At 37.1% G+C, this 12,126-nt stretch overlaps 1 protein-coding gene across 2 annotated transcripts in view; it reads right to left on the bottom strand.

The window, feature by feature from the left end:
• Positions 1 to 11,967, bottom strand: part of lrrcc1 (leucine rich repeat and coiled-coil centrosomal protein 1) — a 17,583-nt gene extending 5,616 nt beyond the window's left edge. Inside the window, exons 1-12 of one of the 2 annotated variants that reach the window (XM_014018314.1) lie at positions 11,618 to 11,967; positions 10,503 to 10,708; positions 10,362 to 10,427; positions 10,090 to 10,257; positions 8,278 to 8,444; positions 7,848 to 8,048; positions 6,786 to 6,985; positions 5,194 to 5,368; positions 3,638 to 3,786; positions 2,561 to 2,765; positions 1,530 to 1,669; positions 927 to 1,128 (exon numbers count right to left, since the gene is read on the bottom strand). In XM_014018314.1, coding sequence (XP_013873768.1) covers positions 927 to 1,128; positions 1,530 to 1,669; positions 2,561 to 2,765; positions 3,638 to 3,786; positions 5,194 to 5,368; positions 6,786 to 6,985; positions 7,848 to 8,048; positions 8,278 to 8,444; positions 10,090 to 10,257; positions 10,362 to 10,427; positions 10,503 to 10,708; positions 11,618 to 11,661 — 1,923 coding nt within the window. In that variant the 5' untranslated portion in view covers positions 11,662 to 11,967. The remainder of the gene's footprint in view (positions 1 to 926; positions 1,129 to 1,529; positions 1,670 to 2,560; positions 2,766 to 3,637; positions 3,787 to 5,193; positions 5,369 to 6,785; positions 6,986 to 7,847; positions 8,049 to 8,277; positions 8,445 to 10,089; positions 10,258 to 10,361; positions 10,428 to 10,502; positions 10,709 to 11,617) is intronic. The other variant, XM_014018313.1, reaches the window with a different exon arrangement.
• Positions 11,968 to 12,126: the final 159 nt, after the last annotated feature.

The following is a 12,126-nucleotide window of genomic DNA, read 5'->3' as shown; positions in this document are numbered from 1 at the left end:
TATTTATTTATTTATTTATTTATTTATTTATTTATTTATTTATTTATTTATTTTTTACATAAAAAATAAGCTCTTCCAATTTTTTTTTGAAATAGATAAAAAACAATGGAAGTAGCCTAAAACTAGCTTAAAAGTAGCTGGAATAGCTAAAATTAGCACAAAGAAACAGAAAGACTGTTTGCTAAATTAAGCAGTAAAAAGTTGAAACCATCACAAAAAAGTGAATTAGCTGAAAAAAGTCAAATTAGCTGAAATTAGCTAAATATTAGATAAAGACACAGAAAACAGCTGAAACAGCTAAAATTTTAAATTAGCTGAAAGAAGCATAAAAAAGTTAATATTAGCAGAAAAGCTGAAAAGGTCAAAATGATAGCTTAGGAAGTGTAAAAAATCTAAAATAAACACATTTTTGCACAAAAACGTTAAAAAAAATTAAACAGAACTAGAACAAATGGGTTTTAGGGATGTTGAAGACAGCTCCATACATTTTTAATGAGAAAAATATGGCAGCTAAAGCTAAATATTTCAAAAAAGATGAACTGCTGAAATACCAAAACTCATAGCTGGAATGTCCTGAAAGTGCTTAACGATTTGACACAAATATTGCTGAAATAGATCCAAACTCGCAGAACAAGAAAAAAAAATCTCAGCTTACACTCCATATGATAAGCTGCGTTTTAAAATAGTTTGTTGTAAAATGCTATGAAAACTTGAGCAGAATTTAACAGTAAGCTGTAAACACATCTAGATAACACATCCAAAACAAAAAGACTCCTTGTGTTCCGGTTTGCTTGTCCAAACAGTAGCTTAACAAAGTTGTCACATTATGGAAGTGTCATAATAATAAAGATTTAATCAGATTCATTATTGCTCTTCGTATAAAACCAAACAAGTGATTTCAGGTTATCTGACGTGTTTCAGCAGACCTCAGTGAAGCGAGTGGCCTCGATGGTTAGCGCCATGCGGAACTCATCCTCCAGGGCGGCGTACTGTTTCCTGCCGTCCGACAGTTTCTCCTGCAGCTCCGCCACCTTCTGGTTATGTTTCTCTTCCACTGCTGCCACCTCCTTCGCCACCGCCTCACGGAAATCTGCCCCACCGGGCTGCAAGCGCAACTCCAGCTGTCGTCTGTGGGAAGAAGGGCAATCAGAAGACGATGGTGCACTGACCTGTACGTTTACAAGCTCTAACACTATTTCAACATAATTCTATATTTTAAAACCGAATTCAAGTCAACTCTTGGGTCACTTTGTCAAGATAACCGTTTTTGTTGCAGAATTGCAGATAAAAATCAAACCTAAAGAAATATTAACTTTACTTTTCAGACACAAATCAGTTCAAGCTGACAAATATGACTCACTACAGTCAAGGTAAGACGTTTTATAGAACCAAAGAACTGCTTCTGTTGAGTGAAGTAGAAGATAAATATGAAAATATGACAAAAATTGGATCATATTTTGGCACTTGAAGACCCGCGCTGCTCATAAACGCCATAGATTTCAGTCATGGTAAGAGTTGTTCATGTGTACCTGTGCTCTTGCTCCCTGTTTGCCAGGAGCTCATGCAGCTGCTGCAGTTTGTCTTTGTGCTGCTGAACTGAAACTCTCTGGATGTCCAGTTCTCTCCTCAGAGCCGCCGCCTTGTTCTCCAGCTCCTGGTGCCGTTTCACCTGATGGAGTTGAATCAGCGCACAGCTGGATTTCAGTGTTTGACAACAGGAGCATTCTGAAACATATTTATTTCTTTAAAGGGATCCACGATTAGTTGTAACATTAGACTTTATTTGATAAACATTTATTTTAACTGTAAAATAAAGACTGTACAAATACTGTAGGCTGTTTAGTTTTGTAAATTTTAAAATATATATTTAAACACGGAAGGAGCCATTTTATTTATACGCAAAGCATTCTGGGTAAATGATGACGTGGATAGGTCCTCGGTGCGAGGCTGCTAGCGAGCTATATCCACCCTGAAGGTTAATCTTGGACAATATCTGATGATCGACTCTTTTAAATGAAACCAGAGAGCGTTGACAGAGAGGAGAAGGTAGAAATGACTCAGCCTGGAACTAAAAATATGGATGAAGGACAACAGAGCTGCTTCATGGAAGAAGAACCTCAGATTAGCCTGTTAGCCTTCACGCTAGTGCTGACGCTACATTGCCTTATATGTATTAGCTCGGTGCTAGCGCAACAAACTAACAAGCTAAGCTGTTGTCCTCCATCTACATTTTCAGTTACAGGCCGAGTCATTTCTACCTTCTCCTCTCTGTCAACGCTCTCTGGTTTCATTTAAAAGAGCCGATAGTCAGATATTGTCCAAGATTAACCTTCAGGGAAGATACAGCTCGCTAGCAGCCTCGCACGGAGAACCTATCCACGTCATCATTTACCCAGAATACTCCGCGAGTAAATAAAATGGCCCCGTCCGTGCAATATATTTTTAAAATTTTAGTTTAAAATTTATTAAAACTAAACAGCCTACAGTATTTTTACAGTCTTTATTTTACAGTTAAAATACATGTTTACCAAATAAAGTCTACTAACAAACCGGTGTGTACCTCTTCAGCCTGCTGGCAGGCCCTGAGTGCGTCTCCGTGGGAGATGCTTTCCTCCACTCTCTGCAGCGCAGCCTTGTGTTGTTCCTCGCTGCGGCGCGCCTGCTCCAGCTGCTGCGTTAGAGACCGACACCTCCTCTCCAGCTCCTCCACACGAGCCTCCAGCTCAGTGCGTCCCGATCTCTCTTTCAACAGCAGCTCCTTGAGTCTGCATGGGATGAAAAGATGGTGAGATGCTGCGAGAACGCACCTCTAATTAGGAAAAAACCGAGAAAGAAAAATCAACAGATTTGATGACATTTTGATTAGTTTCTGTCTATTAAATATATAATACCATACAAAATCGAGTATGTCTAATATTAGAGCGTTTTTAAATCTATAGCATAAGTAAAAAAGTAAACCACGCTCCAGCGGAGAGAGAAAAAAAAACAAGATGCACACACAGTACAAATCAGACACCCCCTAACTGTAATATGTCGTTCTCAGTAGCTTCAAATCTGCACTGATGAGTCACTTCTCTGTAATCCGTCTCATGAGGAGTGTGGATGTTGACAGGAACAGCCGTGTTTGCTGTTAGAAAGTGACAGCTGAGACTGATTTATGTAATCCTGCTGACATATGCGCATCACAAGCCCTTAATTACACCATCATGCAGATTGATCTAAACAGAAATGTGATGCAAACAAGGTCAATGCACAAAAAGCCACCGCTATCGGCAGAGCGCAGGCACGACACGGCCTTGTGTAACAAACAGAGAGAATAAAAAGTTATTGCTGGATAAACTTTAATTTAAGGGTTTTAAGGGATGACTGTGCAACTTGATCTTTAAACTGTTTATGGGGTAATAATGCTAAACATCTGCACAAAAGCCTGAGTTCGAGGAACAATGCTGGCATGGATATTCTGCTGAAGAATGAGACTGGCGGGTGGCTCTGCTCTCAGGAGAGCTCATATAAAGATTATGAGGGTAGAAAATGATGAGGATCATTAGGCAGCTGACAGCTAAAATCCACAGAGACGTGTTCAGTTATGCCTTCCTTCAGCGTGACATCAGCTGGTTCACCTGAGCCTCCCTCTCACCTGTCAGTGGTGTGCAGGGCCATGCTCTGAAGGTCTTTTTCCTCGCTGACTTTTGTCTGCAGGCACTTCAGCTCCTCCGTCAGCTTCCGCACGGCTTGTTCTGCCTTCCAGCGTCTTTCTCTCTCCTGATCCCGCTCTTCCACAATCGTCTGAGCAGCACAAAAAATAAATAAATAAAAGAAACATCAAGCGAGAATATATAGCACTTCTATAATCGTATAAACTTATCTTGATTCCACAATGTTTTATTAACTATCACTACATCTTACTGTTTGTTTGACTTGCATTTATAGATTTCCCTTTACATTTCACAATAAAGAGGTTTTTGAGAGCAGTCTGAGGGCTCAACGTCTAGCCAAAATGATTTTTCGCACATAAACAGGCTCTATATTGAATCACTTGTCTTTCAGCTAGCAAATAAGTCACATCCTCATATTCACACTCAGTAAAGACAAATACCTCCATTTTTCAACAGGCTGGATGAATGTCTTAAAGAACCATTGTTCTTTATGTTAATAGTTTCATTTTGTTGTTGTTGCTTAAAACTTGATAAAATGGTCAAATTTTGTGGTGAAAGAGACAAATGAGAAACTAAAAGATGGGGAAAAAATTGTCAAATTGATTCTGTCAATATATGCAACACTGATCCGTTCACCAGACTGTTCGAGTATTAGGGCCACACAACGAGTTTTTTTTATTATTATTACGAGATTAAAGTCATAATTTTACAAGAATAAAGTCAAAATTTATGAGAATAAAGTCATAATATTACAAGATTAAAGTCGTAATATTACGAGATTTAAGCAATAATTTTACGAGATTAAATTCGTAATATTACGAGGAAAAAAAGTCATAATCATGATGTGTCTATTTACCGTTCCTCATTTCCTCCTTATTTTCCCCACACCTGTTGTGTACAGTCATGTCTCTGTGTTTATAAGGTCGTAAATGATGACTCGGGTCTCTGTTAGATTAATAAGCTTTCATCCAAATTAACTACGTGACGACTAAATCTGTCAATGCATCCATTAATTACAATACAGCTTCAGTTTATAGTCGTTTGCACAATTTCCAAGTCCTGCTACTGATAATTTCCTGCTAATGTGCTAAAAGATTAACTATTTATTTACAGCAACACTAAAAACAACTTGACAAGTTGCTCAACATTCCTCATTTGAATGCAGTGATAAGCATGCTTTTTAGTGTAAAGACAATATTATAACTTTAATCTCGTAATATTATGACTTTAAACTCGTAATATTACGACTTTAAACTTGTAATATTACGACTATAATTTCGTAATATTATGACTTAAGCTTGTAAATTACGACTTTATTCTCATATGACTTTATTTTTATACGACTTTAATGTTGTAATATTATGACTTTATTCTCGTAATTAAAAAAATAATAATCTCGTTGGGTGGCCCTAATACTCCATCGTAAGATTGAAATACTACTCTTTATTAAAGAAAAAATAACTTTTTATTATTCATATTATGTTTACTCAATAAAAACCAAAACACTCAGCTTGCAGGAAATCTGTCCAGAGCGTACCCTGTAGGTTTCTTCTTCCTGGCTGGGCTTGGCTTTCACATCACCGGAGGTCTTAGCTGCTCTCAAAGGTCCCTTCCTTGTTTGTGCTGCTGCCTTAACATTCACCGCACCAGCAGCCTTTCTTCTGGGCCCCACAGCAGATTTTGAAGTCCTCAATTTAAGATTGTCTTGATCGCTTGCAAACAAAAACAAACCGCACGTATTTGAGCAGACTTTAAAGTGCACCAGTTCTCTCGTGGATGCCTGGCTAAATAAAAGGTCAGACTCAGTCACTTTTGCAAGTAGGCGAAGTTTGAAAAACTTAAAAATGAATGTAAAGTTTACTGTGGTTTAGAGAGGACTTTATGGGCTTGCATGAATGAAATTAGTGAATTTTTTTACATATATAATCAGTGGCTGATGAAGGGAGATGAAGGAGCAGACTGATGGAAGTACAGTCATTAATCACCAGAAGGGAGGTAGTGAAAGGTCAGAGAGGAATATTTATAATCCTCTTCAGCCGAGATGTAAAGAATTATTTTCTATCATCTAAATACCTGAAAAACTGACATGGAAAAATCATATAAATAATTTAAGAACAAAAATAGCCAAATCTATTGGAGTCCTGTACAAAGTACGAGAACTGTTCAATGATAAAGCACCATTTATGTTGTATAATGCTATAATTGTTCCACATTTAATTTACTGTATTGAAGTCTGGGGTAAAGCTTGCAAAACCATCACAAATCCTGCTTTTATTTTGCAGAAAAGAGCTCTAAGGATTATTACTAGAAAAAATTACAGCCATCCATCAAATATATTTTTTCATGAATTAAAATTATTGAAACTCTATGATTTGATCGATTATAATACCTTACTATTAATGTACAGAGCTCATAAAGGTGTGTTACCTTCCAACATTCAAGTAAATTTTGTTAAAAGAGAGAGCTGTTATTATCTTAAGGGAATCGAAATGTTTGTGAAACCCTGGTTCCGTATGAGCCTGAAGGAGCGATCCACTTTAATCCAAGGAATAAGAGTGTGGAACGGTCTGGAAGATGAGGTTTAAAATGCCAGATCCTTGTATTAAAGAGAATGATAAAATCTAGTATTCTGAAGAAATATGGAGAAGCATAAGTGAATTCATGCTAATTGTTTTGAGTTGGTGTTTTAAATTTAGCTTTGTTTTTGTGTTTTCACTTGTTTTGATTTTTCTTGTAATTTACTTTAATTTTGAACATATTTTGGGTATAAAAAAGGGGCAGATATAAGATTTATTCTCCTTCTGCTGCCTTTCATTTTATTTGATTTTATTTTGATTTCATGTTTTGTTTTTGTTATTTATGTATAAGTGTTACAAATGAAATGAATAAATTTCTAAATAAATACCAAATGATGTTAAGTTGCTGCACTTTGTATAAGATTATTTTATTTACTACATTATAAACACATCTGTCAGCCAGCGTTGTAAAAAAAAGACTTTAATTTGTCAGTTTTCAAAGTAACAGAAAGATACCACATTCAACTTAAGAAGGGAAGAAAAATAATAATAATAATAATAATTCAGTTTAAAATAAACCAACATCAGATTTATTATTTTTCTGTCGACTCACCTGTCAGATCTCGTGCTCTTGCTCTCCTGGGTGGTAAAACTTGACGTCGTGACAATAATCTGTTTGGGAATCCTCGAGCATGTCCCGTTTTCCTTCTCGCTGTCACGCTCGCTTTCCGACGTGTGGTCCGTGTCCCTCTTGGCTTTCCGAAGCTTCGCCGCAGAATGGACAGAGATGCTCGGTTTTTCACCTGCAGGGGCCTTTAATAAATATTGCAAAGACGTTACCAAAGTATGTGAGACAACAAAACCCACACAGGATATTTGACTGAAGGAACCACAGTTCTGTGTAAAAGTGAAAGGCAATGCCAGACAGACTCAGAGTTGATGCATTTTTTGAAATGTCAGACTCTGATTTTCTAACTTTTCAGTGAATTTTTTATCATTGTAAGTCAAAACATCTATAAATTTACTGTGTTTGTGCAGTGGTGCTGTTTTATTATCTGTATATAAAATATTGTTTGCATTTTTTTTTTGGTTTTACAGTGCATGCTTGGAAGATAACTACTTACTACTGCAAGATAATTATTTTTCTTTTAATGGAAGGATAAGCTAATGCGTGCATGAACCCAAAACGTCCATTTATGCTGTAGAAAATGAAGAACATGCAGCTTGTTTGAGCAATGTGAAAATGCTGATGCTTTGTTCGTAAACAAAGTTTCCTTTTTCTTTAATTATTAAAATTAAATTACTAAAATGAAACACCACACTCCTCCAGATGCTTTAAAACCCATCTCAGGGATGAGACCAGAACTCTGGGACTCAGTCTGCTGCAGGACTTCTAGTTCTTGAAACTGAAACTGAACAGACTATTTTTTTTTGCTTCAGGCTAGAGTAGAGTCTGATCCAGCACCTTCCTGATGTGACTGATAGAAATGATAAACAGTACATGTCTAAAACATTTGCACATTGCTGTAATAAGTAAATGGCTGGGATGGAGCCACAATAAGACACGTCAGCCGCCTGCTGGAGACTGAGCACGACAGGTGCGGGACAGAGAGTTCAGACACTCCGTAAAAAAAACATTTTTGTGTTAACGGCTTTCAGCAGGTTAATAATGCACCTTCTGGATGAGCTGGGACACCTGGTGCTCCAGTTTTCTGATGCGCTCTTCATTAATGGGGTCTGGTTGATCAGTGGGAGGAACGGGCTGGGAGCTCTGACTGACGAGCCGTGTGACTGGATCTGTGACTCCTCCTGAGGCACTCTGACGAAACTGGGTGAGCACCTTGTCGATGCGAGGTGTAGTAACAGCACTTTTAACCTGCAATGAAAACTTAAAGCTTATTTGAAGGAGTAAACATTTTGAGAACTTTGAGTAAAGTAGCATAAAACATAATAAAAAAGTGAACTTTCAAAACGTGTTTGTGAAGAATTTGGATTTTATGTCTTCATTTGGGCAAACATTTCGTTATTGGTCTATTAAATAAAGATTTAAGATAAAAATGTTGTGAAAAATTGCGAATTTAGGTTCACATAATATAAAGAATTACCACTTCGTTGTGACTTGTATCAGAGGAAATCAAAAAGTCCTTATAGTCCTCCAGACCGGGAATGTCACAGAGGCTGCTTAGACCAGGAGATGACGGTTGTCGAAGCCGGTCCAAACCATCCAGAACTGAAATTTGTGGCAGCGTTTCCATAATAACTTCCCAGTAACCTTCGGCGAAACAGAAACCCATTTCAAAAAAACCTGACAAACCTGGAGCTGCGTGATTTTTCACGGAATTATCATCAGTGCAGTCTTCATTTAACATCAGATGCTGTGGTGTTCGTTGAACAAAATCAACTTCTATTCAAACAAATAGCCTCCGTTCTTTTATTCGTTACAGACGCAGCTTATATAATCAGACCCGAGAACAGCTTATGTAAGTACATCTGCGCACACAGGCAGCGAGGGCTGGAAGAGTGAAGCACAACTTGTCTTTACTGAGACGAACAGAGACGCTTTCTCTGACTGCTGCTGTGAATTAATCATGAACAGAACGACCTACATATGAGTCCACAGAAGAACTTTTTTTTTTACAATTATACTGCTGTCAGTTCAAATAGCACGATGCAGGACCATACAATTACACAGTAACAAAACAGATCGCACTCGTTACTATTAGAGGTTGTCAGCCTGAATGTGCATGGTTTTTTACTGAGCTGTCACACAGAATAAAATATTACATAAAAAATGTTGGAACTCACTTGTTGCTTTTTCGTCCTCAAGACTAAAGAAAATTAAAGGCCTAGCATGCCTTGAAGGAATATATATCACCCACTGAATTTTATCCCCATGTAGAAATAAATGCGCTGTTGAATCAAACAGGAATCCACTGGATTTCTTCTAAAAACTTTATTCTCATTTCTGACTCCAATCAGGTTCACAGTACAGCACTCAGCATTAGGGTTGGGCATAATCGTATCGTGTGCAATTAATCATCAGAAAAACATAAATCGATTATTTTTTGGCAATTGATGATTAATACAATTAATGCCACCAAACAGGCAGGCTGACTGGTGCTTCTCTCCGCTTTAAATATGATGAACATTAAAAAAAAAAGTTCTCTAATTTATTTATCTATCAATGCAACTTAAAATTTGATGTATAGCCTGAAGTCTGTAATTTTGACACAATTTGTAATTGATTTTTACAAAGAGCAAATCTTTCCCACTAAATTGGTCATGTGACCAGGACATAAGGGACTCCAGGGGATTAATCCTCAAATTAGTCGTTATCGGCTAAATACCACAATTAATCGTGCTTCTTTTTGATTTTTTTGCCAATAATGCCCAACCCTACTCAGCAAAAGGCTGTATCTGAAAACCCAAACAAAAGCAGCCCAGTCTGTCCAGGCTGGATCTAAGCAGAGTCTCCAAAACTAACAACTTCTTTTTACTATAATAATGAATTGACCTACTTCTCTTCCTGGTTACAGCCCTGAAGGTGGTAACTTTTACGTCAAACGTCAGCACATAAACAGCTTTTGTTTATACAGACAGAAAGAACACATCGATAAGACACACCAACTCTTTCTCTGTTTCAGCCTTAAGGCTGCAATGATCAGAAAGTGTAAAAATACAACACTGCATCTAACATTTAGTTAATCAATTATAAAATTTTCTTCACCCAAGTTCTAAACTACAGTTGCCCATGACCCTATGCACCACTTCATGCAATACTGTGAGATTTCGCTAGTTGCGTTAGCACTTCAGGGTGATTTAAGTTCTTCTTTCCCCAGAATCTGCTTATAGAAACTTACATGCAACATATTCGTTTGTGAAACGATGCACACCAAAGTTAGTGTTTTCACTCCTACCAGGTGAACTACAGACAGGGTTGTCTCCACCATCCTGACTTAAAGTGACGTCTCGTAAACCTTGTAGTCCCAGCAGGCACTGCAGGAGGTGATCGATGCTGTCAAGGCGGTTCCCGTGGAGACTGAGGTGCTTCAGCTTGTACTCAGTGCCGTGGAGATACAGCAAACCTGACGAAGAATTGAAAAATCTCATTTATTAATGTATCGGTGACACGTTAACCGTTTTACTTTTTATTCGGCGGAGGGACAAAATGAAAACTGTTCAGACTCACCAGTGAGTTTATTTATCTGATTGTAGGACAAGTTTAATTTTGTTAGGTTCACCAGGCCATTCAGCCCTGATAAAGGGAGAGGACATTTACAGCTGAGTTACAAATATATGATGACAAACACAAGCCTAACCAAAGACTCACCTTCAACCTTTGTGATTAAGTTGGACGATAAATTCAAGGTCCTGAGAGATGTGAGGGAACTCAGACCCATGATCTTAGAAATGCGATTGGAGGAAAGGTCCAAGTGGTGCAGATGCCACGCTGAGGAGAGGCCCTTGATCCTCGAGATGTGATTGCAACGCAGATTAAGTGACGTTACAGCAGGTGTCAGGGGAAGATCTACCAAACTATACAGAAGACAGGAACTTAAGAATCACAGAAAAAACATAAATATCACAAGCATCTGCTGTGAGTGAAGACTTGCACAAATTTAAGATAGATTTATAACTTTGTGCATTTTATAATTAAACTGGTTAGCTTTATAAATAAAAGTCCTAAAAGCTGTGAATAAAATTAATGGCAGATTTTGAAAGACTAACATGATATTAAAAAAATAAACATCTGTCTCTAGTACAAATGTAACTATTTAAAACCTATCTTATGGTGTTCATTTTTATGACAACTAATATTTGAGGTAAATTTTATTGTTATAAGTGAATACAAATAGTCTAATAGTGGTTTTGGTCATTAAACTCTTTTAATTGGTCAAGTTATTATCTTTGAACGCCTACATTAAATAAAACAAGTTGGCATTACAAATTTCTGCTGCTGTTATTTTTGTGGTTCCAAAGCCTGAAAAGTTTGAGAATTGATGGGTTGTACCGAATTGGCAATAAATAATGGCCAAAAGAATTCAGTGGTTTGTGGATTTTTTTAAATCCTTTTGGTCTAATACTGTCACAGAGTACAAAGTGCAAGTTTTAGGAAAATATTTTTCTTTCTACGTCTCTTGGCTGAAAAATATGACACATAAAATAAAATAAAAACATGTACGAAGTAAATAGGAAATGCTGAACCTAACCTAACATCAAAATGCATGCACATTTAAGATTATTAATTAAGAGTAAACATAAAAAATACTAAAAACATGAATTAATACAATAATAACGGGACTTATTGTTGCCAGTTTGTACAAATATTTTCCTTAACTTTATACATGCTTTGTTAGCAAGATCAATAAAACACATTTTAAATTTCTTTTAAAGTATGCACGTATGAAAAGTTACAGTTTATGTAAAAATCAAAACCGTTTTTACCTTGTTATCTGCTTATCAACAAGGATGAGCTCCTTGTCTCCCATGTCGACCAACTAATACAACTGTAGTTAAATTATTAAAAACCAGTACAAAGAAGAACGAATTACTGCTGTCACGTAAGACATAATATGTAGAAAACTTAGCTGAAAGTTGGTAAACAAAAACATGCCCAGAGTCTTTAGCTAGTTAGCTACCACGGCACGAGTTGTGCTCAAAACATTTTTTAGCCGACTGCATACAGCGAGCAAACCTCATAAAAACTGCCAACAAGTTGCTAAAAGTTAATTTTTAATATCTAAGGCATTGTTTAATGGGGTTTCAGACGACAATTGATTGTTGTTGAGCTGTAGTGATGGGCAGTTTGAAGCTGAAGCTTCGGCGCATGTATTAAAAAAAACAACACACTGWTTCAGAAGCACTGTGTCGGAGCTTGATTCGTTTGGTAAAAGTCACGTGATCAGTGACGTCCGAAGCTTCGAAAGTGGTGAACTTACGTCACTGCTTTGGTA

Source organism: Austrofundulus limnaeus, unplaced genomic scaffold (genome assembly GCF_001266775.1).
Source record: "Austrofundulus limnaeus strain Quisiro unplaced genomic scaffold, Austrofundulus_limnaeus-1.0 Scaffold190, whole genome shotgun sequence".
NCBI lineage: Eukaryota > Metazoa > Chordata > Actinopteri > Cyprinodontiformes > Rivulidae > Austrofundulus > Austrofundulus limnaeus.
Note: the sequence above shows the minus strand (reverse complement) of the source record. Positions and strands in the feature narration are given on the sequence as shown.